A 20,771-nucleotide genomic window follows, 5' to 3' on the forward strand; every position below is an offset into this window, starting at 1 on the left:
CAGAGCGCCGAGCTCCACCGAAGAGAAAGAGAGAGTGAGAGTGGCGGATCTCTTGAGTCCCATCGAACCCACTCAAACGTGTTGGGCCATCGAGCGAGCTGCAAGCGAGTTGCGGTTGGCTCGAGTTGGAGTTCGAGCGAATGATAGTGCGCCGCCTGTGCGCTGCCGCTGCTGCTGCTGTTTGCTGCTGCTGCCCTGGGCTTGCTGGCTTTAACTTTGGGGAAACTTGTTGGTTGGTTGGTTCGTTGGCTGTGGAGAGCAGACCCACGACGATGGCGCTGCTTCGTCTAGAGAGCCATCGAGGCGGCGGCGGCGGCGGCGCTTGGCGCGCAGCAGCAGCAGCAGCAGCAGCAGCGGGGGCGTGGAGGAGCAGGAGGGCCTCGAGAGGGGGAGGGAGGGTGAGCCTCTGCCGGCCGAAACCGAATCCAAGTCGGAGACGGTGACGGTGACGGAGATGTGTGGAGACTCGAGCCAGAGACAGAGCGCCGCTCGCTCCGCTCCGCTTCGCTCCGAACGCTCTGATCACTCCGATCACTCGCTTGTGCTCGCTGCGGCGCTCTGCTCGCTGCGCACTCGCTCGCTCGCTCGATCGAAGCGCGGCGCGCGCGTCGCGAGTTGTTATAAAAGTGGCAAGGACATACGGTCGAGCCATTAGTCGAAAACTATAAACGCTCGACGCGAAATCGTCTCCGTGTCTCCGGGTCTCTGTACTCCGTGACAGTAAATCGCAGCGACCGTAAACGTAAACGTAAACCCCAAACCGTGCTGCGCGTACCCCGACAAAAATAATATTTAAAAAAAAAACACACATTTTTTTTTTGCCGCCAAAGCCAGGATATTTTCAAAAAAAATTGTATTTTTTTGAGAATTGAATTATTTTTTTTTTGCAAGTGTGCAACGCCAAGCGCCAAGTCAAAAGTCAAACCAAAGTGAACACCAATGGCCAGCAAGGAGTGCGGCCAATAAACAGCGAGCGAGCGAGCGAGAAGGAGTGAGAGAGAACGAACGAGCAAGCTAGCGAGAAAGATCCTTCTCCAAGCTTAGTCCAGTCTCTAGAGAAGAAAAACTCCCGCCCAAAACGTCCAGAAGAAGGCACCATCGGAATCCAAAAGGACTCTCCTGCCTGCCTTCCTTTCCTTCAAACAACAATAAATCCTTCAACATGGCAGATTCGTACCTGATCAAGTTTCTGCTGCGACAACTGCAGGTGCAACAGGCCGGAGATGCCCAGCACCTGCTAATGGTCTTCCTGGGACTCCTCAGCCTGGTTAGTGTGCTCCAGTGGCTCCTGCGAAACTATAGGGAGCTCCGCAAGCTACCGCCAGGACCCTGGGGTCTGCCCGTCATCGGGTATCTGCTGTTCATGGGCAACGAGAAGCACACCCGCTTCATGGAACTGGCCAAGCAATATGGATCCTTGTTCTCCACCCGACTTGGTAGCCAACTGACCGTGGTGATGAGTGATTACAAAATGATTAGGGAGTGTTTCCGCCGCGAGGAGTTCACCGGCAGGCCGGACACGCCCTTTATGCAGACTCTAAATGGATACGGTAAGTTTTCCAAAAGGGATTGGGGATTAGTTATAGAGCCTTAGGCTTGGGAATTTCCACGGTGACCCTGGGAATATAAATAAATATATATACTTCATATATATATAGGAAAAACTACGCTGTTTACTACGCGATTTATTCGGCCAGCCAGCAACTAAGTGACTATTTTTCCCCTGACTTTTTTTATTTTGCTGTGAAAGCAAAATATTATCATTACCTGGAGCCAAGTCCAGATCTTACGTATCACTATATCAGTATAAATATATATTTTTAAATATACATACCTGTGTGTAGGGAGTGATAAAGGGGTTGCACTTAAGCCGCGGAAAGTTTAAATAATTAAGTGAAGAAATTCCACTGGCATTTCTCTGTTTCGGTTCGCTCTCTTTTGTTTCGTTTCTTATTTTCGCTTTTGTTTTTATATTGTTTTATTATTAAATTTTATTTTGATTTCGCCTTTAGCTGCAATTATATGATTTTTGTTTTGTTTTTGTTTTTGTTTCTTTATTATTGCCAATGATAACGCATCGCGGCATTTTTTGTATGCCAAAATCACGTTTTCTGTCGGAGATTGTAAAACATTTTAGCTTTTTTGTATATATATAATTTTTTTTTGCACTGGGATTTCTTTTCTGGCATTCCGCTTCACCGTAGGAAGTAGGGCAGCCTCTCTGGAAGAGCCTACCTCAATTAATTGGGGGGGAAAATGGTCATATAAAAAACGTAAAATGATCTCAACCGGACCCTTGTTCCTCTTCCCTCTCCTCCTGTGCAGGCATTATCAATAGCACTGGTAAACTGTGGAAGGATCAACGCCGTTTCCTTCATGACAAGCTCCGTCAGTTTGGCATGACATACATGGGCAGCGGGAAACAGCAGATGCAGAAGCGCATTATGGTGAGTATCTAAAAGGATCCTGGAGAGACATTGAGCAGCCAATAACTTTGCCTTGGTACCTTCTTTGCTTTCCTCAGACGGAGGTTCACGAGTTCATTGGTCATCTCCATGCCAGCGATGGAAAACCCATTGATCTCTCACCTGTCATCTCCGTGGCCGTGAGCAATGTCATCTGCAGCCTCATGATGTCCACTCGGTTTAGTATTGATGATCCCAAATTCCGTCGCTTCAATTTCCTCATCGAAGAGGGAATGCGTCTGTTTGGTGAGATCCATACCGTGGACTATATACCCACGATGCAGTGCTTCCCCAGCATCTCCACGGCCAAGAATAAGATTGCCCAGAATCGAGCAGAGATGCAGCGTTTCTACCAGGATGTGATTGATGATCACAAGCGTAGCTTTGATCCCAGTAATGTTCGTGACCTGGTTGACTTTTATCTCTGCGAAATTGAGAAGGCCAAGGCCGAGGGCACTGATGCAGAGCTTTTCGATGGCAAAAATCATGGTGAGTTGAAGTCTTTAAGATGATATATATTCCACGAATATCCCTGCCTAGTAGTTCCTCATAAACTGATATCCTATTTCCCTGTTATCCTTTGTCTTTACAGAGGAACAGCTGGTTCAGGTGATCATTGATCTGTTTTCGGCCGGCATGGAAACCATCAAGACCACCCTCCTGTGGATCAATGTGTTTATGCTTCGCAATCCCAAGGAAATGCGTCGCGTTCAGGATGAGCTTGATCAGGTGGTGGGACGTCATCGTCTGCCCACAATGGAGGATCTGCAGTACCTGCCCATTACCGAGTCCACCATTCTGGAGTCCATGCGTCGCTCTAGCATTGTGCCCCTGGCCACCACACACTCACCCACAAGGTAAATTTCACTTACTCATTCGATTTTACACTTGGAATCGGGTATTAGGGAGAAACTGGGGGTTCTGGGGGACTGGCCAGAGGTGCTATCAGTGCTTACGCACTGCTTAGTGAAGAGATCTACGCAATTGCGACGAGGTCCGTTCATTCACACCAGATGCCAGTCGAGATTTGTGATTTGCGATCTACGATCTACGATCACCATTCATTGTCGCGGCTGTCCGTCGCCTCCTCCAGCACTCAGTCCCAATCTCAATCTCAATTCCAATACCAAGTCGTAGTCCCCAGCCGAGCGTGGCCCAGTTTCGGTGTGTCCAGCCCCTGCTGCTGCTGCTGCTGCGGCTGCTGCTACTGATAATCTTCAGCTGCCGCAAATGATGCACTAAACCCATTACTAATCTCCTCTCTCCTGACTACCCCCTTTTTCCCATTCACAGAGATGTGGAACTCAATGGGTACACCATACCGGCCGGCTCGCACGTCATCCCGCTGATCAACAGTGTCCACATGGATCCCAGTTTGTGGGAGAAGCCCGAGGAGTTCCGGCCGTCGCGGTTCATCGACACCGAGGGCAAGGTGCGCAAGCCGGAGTACTTCATCCCCTTTGGCGTGGGGCGGCGGATGTGCCTTGGCGATGTGTTGGCACGAATGGAGCTCTTCCTGTTCTTTGCCTCCTTCATGCACTGCTTTGACATTGCCCTGCCCGAGGGTCAGCCATTGCCCAGTCTCAAGGGTAATGTAGGTGCCACCATTACGCCGGAGTCCTTCAAGGTTTGCCTGAAGCGCCGTCCACTGGCGCCCACAGCCGCTGATCCGCATCATATGCGCAATGTTGGCGCCAATTGAAAGTGATCCTGGCCAGGCTAAAGGATGCCCAGGAGATCTGCAGAGCACGGTTTTGTTCCTACACAAAAAAGCACACATAAAAAAGAAAAGAAAAACAAGTTTGAAAAAAAAGCACAAAGGAGAAAACACAAACACAAACCCCTAAAGGAGGCGACCGCTCCTCGCTAGCGAGGAGGAGACGGGTCCCAAGGAGGAGAGGAGCCAGAGGAGCCAGCCAAGCCCATCGAGGCTTGGACTGCAACCAAATCTATTCTTTCACCCCCAAGAAGCTGTGTTCAACTAACTTTAATTACCCCTTAGTAGTAGTCTGTATCATAGTTACGATTCAATTCCATAGGCTAGCCCTTAATGTTTATGTTTTTATATATCTATAAGCCTTAGGTTTAGTTATTAATTTTATTATTAGCGCTATTATGGGGCCCCTGCTGTCAGTGCCGATGCTAATTGCTAATGCTAAAGCCAGCAGCAGGGGCCGACTAAGTTTAGTTAGTTAACGTTCTTGTTTATTTTATAGTATTAGTGCTAGCTTAATGTCCAAAACACACAACAAGCAACCAACAAACAAACAAAACAAAACAAACTGTGGTTTAGTCTTACAAGCACACATAATAAAAAATAGGCAAACAATTCGAAAATAAAGAAAAATTTGTGGAAAAAAGAAGCAAGCCTTTTAATCAAGTTTAATTCGAGTGAAAAGTGAAGAAATTAAGATTTCTTCACAGTGATTCTTAAAGAAAATATGTTGAAAATTATGAAAAACTTGTGGAAAAAACACAGGCTTTTGTAATTCTATGAAAATGAAGGGGAGAAGTTATTCAAGTAGTGATTATAATGGGAAATATGTCTCCAATAAAGAAAATTGTGTGCACAAAACACACAGACTTTCTAAGTGCAGGGAAAATCTGAGAATATCAGAGAAAAAGTGAAAGAAATGGTTGTTTCCTGGTAGTGTTTCTGAGGGAAAAATAAACTCAGATATCAGCCAGAGAAACTTAATAAAATAAACCATTATATCCAAACCTTCCTTTTACATTTCCCATGGAAAATAAGGTATAATTCTTGGGTTATAAGTCTGAAACTAATTAAATTTAATTACAGGCAAAAAAAAAAACCCCTAACGAATTTATTGTATATTTATTTGGTTTAGAAAATGAATATAAATATATTAATAGATTCTTAACAAAAGCCTTGCCAAAGAAATAAAATATGTAGTATTTTTTGCATATAAAATAAGTACTATTAAACCCATTAAAATAGTAATTTAAATGAATTTTCATAAGGTAATTTAAAATAAAGTTGTAAGTTAAGTCAACAGAAAATTAAGATATCTGTAAACTTATAAGATAATTTATAAAAAGAATTCTTTAAAAGGAAAAGCAGTTAATAATGCACCATTCACGCAAGGTTATGTTTAATATTTGGTTAAGATAACATATATTTAGTAGTATTATTAATATTATTAAAAAAAAGACATAAACTAATCCTGCACCTTTGCCAAGACCTGTTCTCTTTACTCATCCCGCTGCACCTCCTCCCTCATCAGCTCCATTCGCTCTGGCAGCCTGGTGAATCGCAGCTTGTAGGGAGCGGGAGTCAAGGTGATGCCACTCTCACCAGCCATGTCCATGTCCCGGCTATCCGGAGCCACCTCCAGGTGAAAGCGACGCAGGATGCGCCCCGCAAAGAGGGTGAGCATCATGCGGGCCAGCTCATCGCCGGGACACATGCGTTTGCCCACCTGGAAGGGAATGAACTGTGGTGGTGCCACATATCCCCCATCGGGACCAAGGAAACGCTCCGGTCGGAATTCCTCGGGCTGTGGAAAGGCCTGGGGATCCATATGAATGCCCCACATCAGGGAGACAATCATGGTGCCGCCCTGGATGCGATAGTCACCCACGGTGAAGTCACGCTCACAGCCATGGGGAATGCCCAGCGGGACCACGCTGCGTATGCGTTGCGTCTCCGCCAGGCAGGCACGTAGATAGGCCAGCGGTTCCAGCTCCTCCAGCGAGGGTGTGGCATCCAGCGGGAGGAGCAGCTCATGGAGCCGTCGCTGGCAGGCCTGCTCGCGGGCCATATAGATTAGGAACCAGCGGAGAGTGGCCAGGGCGGTGTCCACGCCGGCTCCATAAAGGTCGGCGAGCAGATGGCGCAGCTGTTCGTCGCAATAAAGCTGTGACCCTTCCTTCCGATCGACGAGAAAGTGCTCCAGGATGCAGTGCGGTTGATACTTGTGCCGCTCGTCCTCTTCGCTATACTCGATCAGCTGGGGTGGATGTCGTTGACAATGGCTGTGGTCCTCGTCACCCTCCTCCGCAGAGGGTACAGCCTCCTCAGGCTCCTCGGCCAGCTCAGGCGCTTCTGATTCCTCCCCCACTTGTCCATGCTGACTCTCCCGTTGCCTCCTCTCCTCTAGTTGCTCCTGCTGACGTCTCAGCTCCTCGCGCTCATTGTGAAGAGCTAGCTTCTTTTGAAGGCGCTCGGAGCAGGAGGCCGCTATGCGATCATATATGGCATGTGTCTTGGCCTTGCCCTCCAGCAGGAACTGGATATTCCGAGCCTGCGAGGGCAGGCGGCGTAGCCAGGGCAGGAAGTTGACCACTCCGGAGACACCGATCAGCTTGACCCCATGTTCCTGCAGACGCTGCAAGTACAGCCAGTTGGGATCATTGCGGGCATAGGTGATACCAAAGACCAGATCGTTAATGATGTTGCCCAGTGAATGATGGAGCGCTCCTTGGGGATCAAACTCCGAGTTGCGACTCTCATCTGCCTCTTGGCCAAAGAGCTGGGGAATAGAGGAATTCATATATAGTAAAATATTTACATTTATATATATAAGATATATATATATATATATATGATATTAACGTTAAGTAGGCTGGAAAATTATTTAAGAGAGTAAATAATAGGCTATTCTTAAAGTATTTTATACTTGCCAAAATGGAACTATAATATAGTTTCCATTGTTATATTCCTGCTTAAGTTCATTTTTTACAATTAATTATAATTTTAGATGATAGATCGCATCTCTAGATCAAATTGTATCACATTTCTTGAGGAATTTTTTCACATTTTTATAACTTTTCTACAATTGTTTAAGATTCTTCCAAAGTTGCTTCATCAGCACTCAATATAGAGAAGCTGAAGCTTAACATTTTGCTAGCTTATCAAGTATTTAGTTATTCGGAATTGAATATATACTTTTTCTCCTGATCTTTGTCAGGCCAGAGGAGCAGTGAAACCTTAAGCAATTCAAGCAATTTCCGTATCCAGATGTTCTTTAGCAGAACTTTGCATGGAAAAGGCGCAATTGAAATTGAAGAATAAGGAAATTTATGCAATGTCGCAGTTAGACAAAGAAATCAGATATGTCAGAACCAGAAATATATAAAATAATTATAGGATAAACTATTTAAATGATAAACCTTCTGTTTCCGGGAGATGTCTTACCTGTACGCACTCGTTCACACCCCGACCAATGCGCTGCTCGAGGTGACTCCGCCGCTCTCCTGGACGACGGGTCATGCCCAGGGATTTCAGCCAGTCGATAACCTCTCGACGGGCATGTTTCCAAATGTCACCCTGGGCGCAGATGATTCCTAAATCGGGATATATATATATATATATAGCAAATATATAAAAAGAAAGTAGAGTATAGAGTCCTACCATAACCACCCATAATGCCATGTGTGACGTAAAGTGGTGCCCGATCCGTCATTTCCTCGTGGCGAAAGAACTCCCTTACCAGAGCCACATCCGAGAGGAATACCGTCCGAATGTTACCCATTCGTAGCTGAAAGATTCCGCCATAACGTTTGGCCAAAGCTTGCAGGGATTTGTGTGGAGCTCTTGCATCCAAAAAGGGCAGATAACCCAGTATGGGTAAACCCCAAGGTCCCGGTGGCGGTACGCCCAGGACGTCATCATACTGATGCTCACAAAGATAAAGGATCACGCCAATAAGGAGTCCCGGAACGATAAACACACTAAGGCTTTGCAGGGAGGGCATCCAGCCGGTGCTGCCCATGTCCACAATGGACGATGACGACGACATCACACTTTCGCTTTCCACTCTCACTTGATTCTCCTCAATTCCTCCTTGGTCCACACTCCTGTCTTAGTTAGAGCCACTCGATCCCGACGTCCAGTCACCAGCAGAGCTCTGCGATTACTGGAATTCTTTAGAATTTGAAACGAGTCTCGGGCAGAAATGCAAACAGGGCAGCGTCGGGCTGTCAACGTGTCTGCGTCAGCACATGGATCGGACAGGGAATGGATCGGGAAAGTGAGGAAGTGAGGAACTCAGGCACTGAGGAACTGAGGAACTGAGGAACCGAGGAACCGAGGAAGAGCCACCGCCGAAGGCCGTCGACAATGGTAACATCAGCACTCGAAATCGGATCGGATCAGCGGGTGGGAGGGAAAGGAAGAGAGAGATTTTACTTTCGTACAAAAATTTGAAAATGAAATCATTGAAAATCGTATGCGCATTCATTAGGTTGACAAACCAGGGGAACCCCTGGCCCTAGGTACTCCTTGGTACCTGCATGCCATGGGGATCTGCCATGGGCTTTTCCCGGCCCTATTTCTCCTTCTTCGAGTCGATATCGAAGCTATATTTATTCATTTTCTATTTCTTTGGCTTAGGTAATGCATGCAAAAAATCAAATAAAATAAAGATATACATATAAGTAGTGAGCAAAGATCGAGATCTCTATATATGTATATCTGTCTGAGCTTCAAAATATATACAATTTTAAGTTTGTAATCCTAGAATGTATATAAAACAAACATGGCTAGATTGAGGTGACTTATGCAGCTTAAGAATCCCTAAGGATTAACCTTTTTGATATTTCCTAATACTCTCTTAGCTATACATATATTTTTTCCTTTGTGTATGAGAGTGGAAGTCACCAGAAGGTAGCCCAGGAAGGTGACTGGGTTTTCCCCCTGGGTAAGACCCAGGCAGCTTCTGTCCCTTACTGTTGCCAAGTCAGTCAATACATCTATCGCTTCGGGTTCAGGCGGGGATTTCCAGAAATCACATCTGAGTCATGCCCAAAGGGAACAGGACGAGGGAACAGGGATACAAAAAAAAGGGGAAAAGACCAGGAAGAGGGCACAGGGAAAGGCACCAGTCACCAGAACGGAAAGTGGCAAGAATGGGAATCAGAATGGAACTGCAAAAGGAAGTGGAAAGGGCTCGAGGCTTCGGAGACGGCGTCAAACAAGTTCAGGGCCAATGGCATACGCTAAAATAGATCCGCCGGCCGTTGACTTCTCGTAGGAGAGACAAAGGAGCTCCCCAGATTGGAGTTATCCGATCTCCGTTCCGATCCGATCCGAATCGAGATCTACGAGCGGCTTCAACTTGAAAATTTACCTGTGCGTTTTAATGACCCGCCACGGACTCGGCCTTCTAGCCGAGATCGGGTCCCCGAGAGCAACGGCGCCCCTCCAGACAATGTTCTTGAGTGGCAGCCGACTGGCCTGCAGCGGGTTCAACAGACGCCAAGATCATTGGCCCGACGACACAAGCCCCGTCGGGGCAACATCCTATCGAAGGGAAAGGACATGAACCCGCGGCCAGCGGATGCTGCCTGTCAACACTTTGGATTATTTTTAAGCTCTACTCGATGACGGCAAGGCGGGCAAGTGAGTTCCTCCTGCCCTTCATGCTCCTTTCAAAAGCACTGCAAGAAAATGGGTTTGATAATGGGATATATAATGTTTAAGTTATTAAGTTAATAATTAAATTTTTGAAATAATTAAAACAACAAAAAAGGAAGCTAACTTTGGCACGGTGAAGTTTCAATACCCTTGCAGATCACTAGGAACTATTACAATATATTTTTTATATATTTATGTTAAAAAACAATAAAGTAATGCCTTCTTTAATTTCGTTCACCTATACATTTTTTTTTTTTTTGTATTTTCCTCTATTTTTGACGATACAAGCGTATGGTTATCGCCAGATTTTTATAAAATATTATATCATATATTATATATCAAATTTGAGGGAAATCTGTTGAAAATCGTTCCTATGGCAGCTATATACATATATGTACATATATGTATGTATATACATATATTCATGTACATATATAGTCCACCGATTCGCCATACTATGACTTTTATACTAGTAAAAGTAAAAAGAAGAATAACTCCATAGTTTCATTTAAATAGCTTGCTCTTTAATTTCTTCAAAAACAAATCTCGCACATCTGTGCATACGATTCCCAACATGTTCTAACATCCCCGGAACGAAGTGACTTCTGCCGGCCAAGTCTCAGAATTGTGTTGTTACAAAAGTTGCAAGTCATTGTTTACCGGTGTTCAAAGTTAGTAACTGATCATACACACTTACTAATCATAGATACTGACTAAGCATTGTTACTTTTACATACATACTTACTGTTCAGAGTTAATTACTAGGCATAGATACTTACTGCTCATAGTTACTTACTGATCATAGATAATTACTGTTCAGAGTTAATTACTGGTCATAGATAATTACAGTTCAGAGTTACTTACTAGTCATAGATACCTACTGTTCAGAGTAACTTATTGGTCATAGATACTTACTGACCATAGTTACTTATATATATATATATATATATATATATATATACACCGATTTGCCATGCTCCGACTTATACATTAGTAAAACTATATAAAAGAATAACTCCATAGTTTCATTTAATAAGCTTGCTCCTAAATTTGTTCCAAAACAAATCTAGCACATCTGTACATATGATTCCCAACTTGTTCTAACATCCCCGGAACGAAGTGACTTCTGCCGGCCAAGTCTCAGAAATGTGTTGTGTTACAAAAGTTGCAAGTCATTGTTTATTAGTGTTCAAAGTTAGTAACTGATCATACATAATTACTGGTCATAGATACTTACTACTCATAGTTACCTACTGTTCAGAGTTACTTACTGATCATAGATACTTACTGTTCAAAGTTTCTTACTGGTCATAGATACCTACTGGTCATAGATACTTAATGTTCAGAGTTACTTACTGGTCATAGATACCTGCTGTTCAGAGTGACTTATTGGTCATTGATACTTGCTGTTCAAAGTAACTTATTGATCATAGATACTTACTGACAATAGTTACTTACTGGTCATAGATACTTACTTACCATAGTTACTTATTAGTCATAGATACTTGCTGTTCAGAGTTACTCACTAGTCATAGTTACTTACTGATCATAGTTCATCCGATTGTTCCTATGTCAAATATATATATACACCGATTTGCCATGCTCCGACTTATACACTAGTAAAACTATATAAAAGAATAACTCCTTAGTTTCATTTAATTAACTTGCTCCTAAATTTGTTCCAAAACAAATCTAGCACATCTGTACATATGATTCCCAACTTGTTTTAACATCCCCGGAACGAAGTGACTTCTGCCGGCCACGTCTCAGAAATGTGTTGTGTTACAAAAGTTGCAAGTCATTGTTTACTAGTGTTCAAAGTTAGTAACTGATCATACATACTTACTGGTCATAGATACTGTTCAGAGTTAATTACTGGTCATAGATACTTACTGTTCAAAAATACTTACTGATCTTAGTTACTTACTGGTCTTAGATACTTACTGTTCAGAGTAACTTACTGTTCATAGTTAATTAGTCCTCGTAGTTAATTACTCCTCATAGTAAATTACTGATAATAGTGACTTATTGTCGCAACTAAGATATATTGATTATAGATATTATTTTTCCTAGGGCAAAGCTTTATTGGTACTAATATATATTATTATCTTGTAAATCTAATTGTCAGACCCTTTTAAGGGTATTATTGTTTCAGTGTGCAGCTCGTAACGAGTGAAGGAGTCATTTTAGACCCCACAAATCATATATATTCTTGATCAGCATTAACAGGAGAATCGTTTTAGCCATGTCTGGGAAAAAATATGTTCTTTTGAAATTTTTTCAAAATTTTATAAGGGGTTACATCGTTAAAATTGTCAAAAATTCAACAAAAAATTTGACTTTTTTTAAATTTTATATAGAGTATGCAGATTTATTAACCCAATAAAAACTAACTTAGGATAGCTTTCCGAATTGAAATTAAAGCATGTTTAGCTTAGTTATGCGATTTTTAAGTCATTAATTTGTTTAAATAATTGTCATATACGAATATCTATAAATATCGATTCAAAAAATGCGAATAATTAAAGCTCAGTTATGATTGCTTTCCGATCCGATTCTATAATTTAATTGCAAACTGCAAGGCTTCCCGAAGTTACTTTATTTTCTTGTTTGTTCTGTTTTTAATTCCATGATTATTTATATTTATTTCTGTACTTATCAGATATATACCTTTTAAAGTTATATATCCATGACAAGCAGCTCTTTCCAGGCTTAGTTTATTAGTTTTAAGCATCGGGTATCAGATAATTGAGATTGACTAGCTTTCCCCTTCATATTTTGGTTATATGTTTCACTGGGTTCTGGCCAGGATCACGGAAATTCAGTGGTTAAAAGAGACCTGCAATTGGATGACAGGGCTGAAGCTGAAATCTTGGGCAGACGGTCGAGGTTACTCCAATCCGATCCAAGCACATCCCACATTTCTACACCGCTGATAGCAATAATGCCCCTAATCAGCATGGAATGGAAATATAAATGGACAAAGTGAGATACACACGCCCATCGACGGCAAGTGGATTCTCCGAGAATCGAAATCAAAATCGAAATTAAAATTGAAAATGAAAATGAAAATGAAAATGGAAATCGAATTGGGGGCACAATAGCTGGCGCGTCGCGCCCTACGGTCTCACGTGGCGTATTCGCGTTCTGTTATCACCTCCAGTGCACACACACACTCTGAGTGAGGGAGAGACACGGTTTCGTAAAGCGCTTTTATTACAGTTGCAACAGCATATTGATACCGGAGTGTGTGCGGATAGCCGGGCATTGTTCCACCTCCGCCTCCTGCCGCTGATACTCATCCGCATCCCCTGTCCAATTCCCTGTCCAATCCGAATCCCAATCCCAATCCCAATCCCAATCCCAATCCCATACTGTTTGCTTTGCTTTCGAAACATCACAGCAGAGACAGTGGACAGAGGCAGAGCCATTGCCCATCCCCGATCCATTGCTGCAAAAATATATGTCAAGGTAGTTTGCATGCTTTATTTTTTAACCCAATTTTCACGCCGCTGTATAAACATCCGTAGCTATACTCACAGCCACATCCAGTATGTATGTTTGATTGCCATTTTTATGCGCTTTCGGCACGCGCTGCCATTGGAATGGCATGGGCATTTGGGCATGGTAATTCAAGCTACCGAATGTGCTGTGTCCAAACTATTTGTGCTCCCTTAATGGAGCATCTCGCGTTGCGCTACAAAGTCCAAGGTTGAACCAAGAGCTAAGAAACCTCAGAACCCGATGCCGCCCCATTATGGGACGGGCCCCTCCTCGTCGGCCCGTTGAGTGAGTCAGTCAATCAGTCAATCAGTCAATCAGTCGGTGGGTCAGTCAGTTGTGGTTTGTCAGCTTGTTTTTCGATACTCCAGCAGCTGACTCTGAGTTTTGTTTTCGGAAAGAAGACGACACCTCGAGCAAAGTACGGAGTACAGAGCGTCATCCAGCAATGCTCCATCCTAAACTCCATCTCCATCTCCAGCAATTAGTGGCTTTGTCTTTTTGCCGTGATTTGTGGATCGCTGACTGCGGATCTATGACTCGGCTTGGCTCGCTGCTCATTTGGAATGGATGTGATTGGCGTACAAAATCGAATACGAATTTTACAAATACCTTGACATCTTTCATAGGCCAAGCCAGCGTTCATTTAACCCATCCAACTACAACGATTACGAACGGCTACGGCAGCCACCCAAAGAACGTGCCAGCGGATTCCAGCAACTGCCAGATACATTCTCGTCGGATAGCTGGCAATAAAATTCAAAGAATTTACATGCGGTCACATTTTCATTTCATTCTCGATTTCGTTGATGTCGGTAGAAGGGTAGAAGCTAAAGCCATTTAAGAATCTAGAATATATATATAACAATTAGTACTCCTTCCTTATCCTTGAGCCTTGGATTTAAGACCGGATATTCTATAATCTAGCTTTAAGCCTAAGTTCTATTCTGTCCAGATCCGCTCAGATCCAATGCTATCCAAGTTTGCTGGCGGAGAACGGATCGGGGTTGACGGGGGCTGAGCAAATGCCGCCGCGGCTGCGCTGAGCAGTTCAACGGCTTTTGAGCCATTTTGAGATCAATGCACCCGTCGCAGTGGCGGGTGGCCAAAGTGACCAGTGACCAGAGATCGCAGATCGGAGATCGGAGACCGGCGAGTGGTCATACAGCCAAAAACCTTGCGCATGAACGGATCCATGGACATGGACACACACTCACCTGGCCGAGAGGCTGGCCAAAAACCCCCCAAGAAAATATGACAAAAAATAGATATATATATATATATATATATTCAGAGAGCTGGCGGAAATTTTTCGGTGGTATCTGTAATATGCATCTGTATCTGCATCTTTATCTGTGTTTCTGCATTTGTATCTCTATCGATATCTGTTTCTGTAAATGTATCTGTAACTCGATGTATGCAAAAACAAAACAAAAACAAATTGCATTTCGAATGCAAAGTGGACACCAGCCGCGTGTCTAGCAGGTTGAGTTGCAGTTGCCGGTTGACAAATTGCCGCCTCAACTTGTTCTGACACTTTTATTCGAGCGCGTTTCGCTGCTGCCTCGGACTCGGACTCGGACTCGAACTCGGACTCAAGCTTGGGCTTGGGGCTGTACAAATGTGGCAACATTCTAATTAAGCTGCCCGCCACACATTGTTTCGACACCTGCCCGGCCCAGCACTTGGCTACGCAGATACTCAGATACTTAGATACTTTGAGCTCAATGAAGTCATCGTGTGGAATAGAAATCTGCAGCCAAGTCCGAGTCCGATTTTGGGGGTTTTTATGGCTCCGGGTAGATCCCCCAATCAGTGGCAGAACGACTCACCCTGATTTTATCCTCTTCAAATTTAATCCTGACTTTATCTTGATGTTCTTCTAAGGCTCTTAGGTCTATAAACGTTTCAAAATGTTTGTAAGATTAGGAGGAAAAGTTCTGTTAGATTTTTAGATACCACCAAGAGCTAAGATCTGCGCATTTTAGGGACATTTAATTATAATTTTTAATATGTTCGCTTTTTTTGGTGAATCAAACTTTTAAAATTTCATAGCTAAGCCAAAAATGATTTATTTTCAGTTTGGAAAACAATTCTATGTTAGTTTTTATTTGGTTATTCTATATAAAATTTTAAAAATTTACAAATTTTTGTTAAATTTTTGACAATTTTAACGATGTAACCCCTTAAAAAAATTATGAAAAAATTAAAACAAAAAAATTTGCCCCAGACATGCCTTAAAAGATTCGCCTGGTTATGCTGATCAAGAATATATATGGGTTATAGAGTCGGAAATGACTTCTTCACTGAGTTTCAAGCTCCTGACTAAAGTTTATTAAAATATATTTTAGTGTATTAGTTAATACTACCATAAATTAGATAAATCGAAAAGTAATTATTATATTTAATGTTTAAGTGTCAATATTATCAAGACAAATATATTGCGCTGAATATCATAGTGAAAATATTCTATAGTTTATTATATTGAAATATTGAAAAATATAAATTTAGAATTTTAAATATAATTTTTATTGATAAAACTATAACTTCTATGAATTGCAAGGTGTAAGGTAATTTGGAAACGGAAATAGAGCTGATATATCAATCCAAATTGTAGATTTATTGCAAAAATATTGAAATGTTAAAGTATTGACTTAGGTTCTTGTATAAGATATCAATACAATATAAATCTACTGATATTTTCTGCCTTAGGGATGACTTCTCCTTATAGCTATTAATCCCTAAGGATTCCTGTCCTTTCTGTAGCATAGATCCCAAAGGAAATGTAATAACCTAGATCACCTAGGGGTAGGAGGAGTCATCTACGAAGAGGAGTAGGAGCAGTCCCAAAGTGGGACTGATGTGGAGCACTCGCAGCAGCAGCTTTATGCTAATTCCAAGGTTCTGCATCGGCGGGGTCAACGTATCGCGGTCCGTCGCAAAGCTGAAACTGAAACTGAAGCAGTCCAATTTCAATTTCAATTCCAAGTCCGAAGCGAAGTCAGAGCGACGCTCTTTAATCGCTCATAACCAGCCCACTAATCCGCTAATCATCGCATATATTAGTGACAGAAATGAAAGAAAACGTAGCGAACAGAAACCGAAATTGATCTGTGTCGATGACAAAGCGCTCCGCCGGTGTGATTTCATTTCGGTTGTTTTATTTTGTATTTTTGTTTTATATATATATTTTTTTCATTTAGATTTCGATTTCAATTTCAATTTCCTATTGAAAGCGTTCATTGATCTCTGGGCTCTGACGGGGGCATCATCTCTGACATTCTTGGCCACTGCAAAGGCAGAGGGGGGTATCATCACAAAGAAAAATCAGCCAAGGCTGCCTCAATTTATGGCTATTTCCTACCTACCATGGAAAATGACCGAAGGTCGCCACCAATACTAGCAAGGGCAAGGGCAATAGGGCCCCAAAAGAAAAAAAAGAGGGCCAACTGGGCCAAGATGACTACCATAAAATATTGGTCGTCCTTTATTATTGATTTATTTGTTTGTTTTTCAGTTTAAACTTGAGGTAAACATTAGATTTGTGCCATTTAATGATGAAGATGATGCTGAAGACATTCTAGAAGCTTTCAGTTCATAGTTCATAGACATGAAAATGCTATGGAACCGGGAAGAAATATATGGACCAAACTGACAATAAACAGCAAACCAAGAGAAACCTTTTACTTTCAAAAAACTCCACAAGAAAGCATTTGTACCTCTTTTTTGGTATATAGTATAGAAAATACTTTAATCAATTTGATTTATAAAGAAAACTACAACTTTTTCCAATTCTATAGGAACTAAAAAACACTAAAAGAAAGGTGTTGCTGCATCTCGGTGCCTGTGATTACGACGCATTCGCGACTATATGGCAATCGCGAATTGCGAATAATAATATGATAATTTCGAAATTGCAAATATGGCCCGGACCAGGCCTTGGACTAGGCATTGGATAATGCCAGTGCCAGTGCCAGTGCCACCAGCCACAGTTGCAGTCGCAGTCGCAGTCGCAGTCGGAGTCACAATCTCAGTCACAGTTGCTGTTGCTGTTGCTGTTGCTGTTGCTGTTGCGTTGCCGTTGCAGTCGCAGCCAGTTCCAGTGCCAGTGCCAGGATCGATCGATGCGATCGATGCGATCAATCGATCGATCGATTGCCTGACTGAGCAACTGACTGACCAACTGACAAGCTCAATGAAATGATTGTGCAACGCTCCCGCGCTCGCATTGAAGGTGCCAAGTGGAACCCCTCGAAGGGGACGGGATTAACACATCTCTCATCTCAAGCTTCAAGCGCGCTTCCATTTCCATTTTCCATTTTGCCATTTGCATGAATTGCGCCTGAACGGCTACAATGTCATCGGTTTGGCGGTTGTTCAGCGATTGCCGATTGTCAATTCAATTACGACGACAGATTTCAATTGAAATTGAAATGTCACACACTCGGTGTGGCACGGGGGCAGCCGGGTGCCGATACCCTGTAACTTTTTCCACAGAGATATATCGTGAAAGGATTTTCTTTGATGGACGATTCTTGGTTATTTCCATTGACAGTTTCCTTCTTTTCAAAATTCAAAAGTCTGTGTTGAAAGCTCTTGTAGTGTCAATCGAAAGCAATCTTAGTCAGTCTTTGGTATTTTTAAAGAATTCCTTTACATTTGTGGCACTCGGAGAACTGGAACCTTCCTAAATATTTAAGATTGTAGAATTCTAATTGGTGTCTATACTGGTAAGGAATATAAAGTGTATTTCTAGATTCATTCTACATATTCCGAAACGACCTATCGTTATCTCCTCCTACATTTCTCTGTCTTTAGGTTACTTGAGTATGTAAATGGTATAGCGTTTACTAGGGTTTACTTTTGATTTCATTTCCAAATCAGTTATTAATACGGTTTACTTTTGATTTAATTTCCAATTTAATTATTAACATATCCACATATCAACATGGTTATTTTACCATGATAATATACCCTTAAACCAGCGATGCTGGGTACCAAAATATTCAGCGAAAGTTGGCATTAACCTTATAATTCAATCAATTAATTATATTCTGTTGGCAGGATAACAAAAAACATTTATTGCAAGACTGACACTTATTATTATCAATTGATTGAGTTTCACTATTGAATTTCCATGAATTTATCAATATATTCCAATATTAACTATTATTATATTATATTAGAATATATCATATTTATATCCCGAAATACCCAACATGAAGGCAGGAGTGTGCTTGTGTGGCCCCATCAAGGTCGTGAACTAGGGGAAGCACTGGTCAGAGGTATAACTCTAGCTCCGATTCCCTGCCCCCCTGCTGCTGTTGCACTGCAGCTGTCCAAGTGCTGACAAGTGCGTCGCGTTATATAAAGTGACAAACATCAAACAAGTCGGCGACGGGCGGGGCATGTTAATCAGCATCAGCATGCAATTGCGACGCGATCCGTGCGATTCATGCGCCGCATGCAAATGCAACGCCCAGCTTGAGACACCGCACCCCGCACCCCGGACCCCGAACCCCGCACAGCTGCGGCTGAGAAAGTATCTCCGCAGCAACGCCCATAAATTAGTCAAGTATCTCGTAATCAGTCTTAGTCCAAGCTAAGCAAACTTGACTGCAAATAGCTAAAGTTCTCTGAATTGTTGGGTGATTGAAACTAAAGCAAAACTGCAAATATTTGATCTTATCTGAAACTACACAATTCTAGATTAAATTTGTTGAAATTCTATGTAGAATATTATTAAATTTCCTTCTTTTTGAAAGCTTTAATGCTAATGCTTCTCCTATTATGCTGACCGTGTCTGTCTCGCCTCCCAAAGGGGAAGCCCCCAGGCCAGGGGGCACGTGACTGTCAAAGAGTGTCGGGTGACTGGGTCATGATGCCCCCCTAGAGTCAAGGATCTTATCCTGCAAGTCAGCTCTCAGGGGTCTCTTCATCTTTAATTCCATCTCAATTTCCAGAGGGGACATTCAGCGGCAGCTGACCCCGCCAAGATTGTAACTCTGGCTCCAGGTTTTCTCCTTGCGGCTGCGTGGCGGCTTTTTTGAGGCCAAATTTAATTGCCACAACTGCAACAGCAACTGCAGCATCCACTGCAACAGCAACTGCAGCATCAGCAGTAACGTGAAATGCAGAAAATTGGCAGCTGGACCAGGAGAGAGAGAGAGAGAGAAACAGCTTCAAATGTACTTCCCCCCATTGCCAAATTCTGTGCCTCTCTCTGTCTGTGTCTCTCTGGTCTCTCATTATGCTTTTATTATTGCGACTTTCGCAAGGTAATTGACATCGATTCGGGGCTCCGATCGTTCCGACCACCATTCATCTTGAGCAGAGCTCCAGACCAAGTTGGTGCCCCACCCGTGGCATTGACAAATGGGTGAAATGCAATTAGCCTGGCCAAGTGTACTGTCTGTGTGTGTGTAATTAGCCCATAAAGACCGCTGATTATGGATGCCCCAGGACATGGAGCTGGGGACAGGGATAGGGATAGGGACAGAAGCAGAGACAGGAACAGGGACAGGTATAGGAGCAGGGACTGGAGAACTGATCGGTGGTGGTGCTGCCGCTGCTGCTGCAGCTTGGCGACATGGTCAAATGACAAGTTGGTTCAGTGGGTCGTTCAACTGGTTGAGTTGCCGCTGCCGGCTGCCGGCTGCCGCTGGCGAGCGCGGTCATTGACCGCTGGCCTACAACCGTGGGCTATGGCTATGGCTATGGCTATGGCTATGGCTTTGGTTATGGCTACATGGCTACATGGCTGCGACACGGCTATGACTATCACTATGACTGCTGAGGGGGGATCGGGGCAAGAGCAAGGGCCGGGCTCCTGGGCTGGCAAAAGAGGGGCTTGGCCTGTCGACAGCATTGATTTTGAAAACAAAATATGAGAAAAAATAAAAGCGAAAAGTCAGTCATTAAGTCACTCTGTTTTCCGGTCACTGTGCCAACGACATTGTGTCATGCAATCCCCCCTCAACACTCAATGGCGAGATCAATGCACTCCACTCCACTCCAAGCCATCCGAGCAGGAGATGGAGAAGGAGGAGATGTAGACTGACGGCGACTGGCTGTGGCTGTGGCTGTGGCTGTGACTGTGGCTCAAGCCCGGGCTCTGGCTCTGGCTCTGGCTCTGGCCTGGCTCTAGCTCTGCCTCTACCTCTACCTGTGGCTGTGGCGGGCCAAGTGTTGACAGTGAGGCCATGTGTGTGTGTGTGTTGCCTAATGCATTGCAAAAAGGTTAGGAGACAACAACAAGTGGCTTACCTACATTCCCAAATGCAGCGCAAATTCCACACGAGACACCACAGAGACGCCCCCAACTCTGCTACGATACGGATTGGATTGGTTTTGGATCGTATGGGGATGAAGGATGGGAGATGTGGCCAGGGAGCGATTGGAGCGGGAGTTCATTGACTTTTGCGCAA

The 20,771-nt window shown here is 43.4% G+C and overlaps 2 protein-coding genes across 2 annotated transcripts; one reads left to right on the forward strand and one right to left on the reverse strand.

The window, feature by feature from the left end:
• Window positions 1-239: 239 nt before the first annotated feature.
• On the forward strand, window positions 240-4,825 carry Cyp18a1 (Cytochrome P450 18a1). Its single transcript, XM_020949778.2, has 5 exons — window positions 240-1,550; window positions 2,326-2,447; window positions 2,525-2,954; window positions 3,058-3,322; window positions 3,759-4,825. The coding sequence occupies exons 1-5, from the start codon at window positions 1,163-1,165 to the stop codon at window positions 4,165-4,167; spliced, it is 1,614 nt and encodes a 537-aa protein (XP_020805437.1). The 5' UTR covers window positions 240-1,162; the 3' UTR covers window positions 4,168-4,825.
• A 462-nt stretch (window positions 4,826-5,287) lies between these two features.
• phtm (cytochrome P450 enzyme phantom) lies at window positions 5,288-8,347 on the reverse strand. The gene is made up of 3 exons (XM_020949777.2): window positions 7,840-8,347; window positions 7,624-7,772; window positions 5,288-6,958 (listed from the first exon to the last, which is right to left on the reverse strand). Exons 1-3 carry the CDS (start codon window positions 8,225-8,227, stop codon window positions 5,678-5,680), a joined length of 1,818 nt encoding a protein of 605 aa, XP_020805436.2. The 5' UTR covers window positions 8,228-8,347; the 3' UTR covers window positions 5,288-5,677.
• Between the last annotated feature and the right edge of the window lie 12,424 nt (window positions 8,348-20,771).

The sequence above is a fragment of the Drosophila serrata genome, unplaced genomic scaffold (assembly GCF_035046125.1).
Source record: "Drosophila serrata isolate PLE 108 unplaced genomic scaffold, ASM3504612v1 contig_276, whole genome shotgun sequence".
In the NCBI taxonomy this organism is placed as follows: Eukaryota; Metazoa; Arthropoda; class Insecta; order Diptera; family Drosophilidae; genus Drosophila; species Drosophila serrata.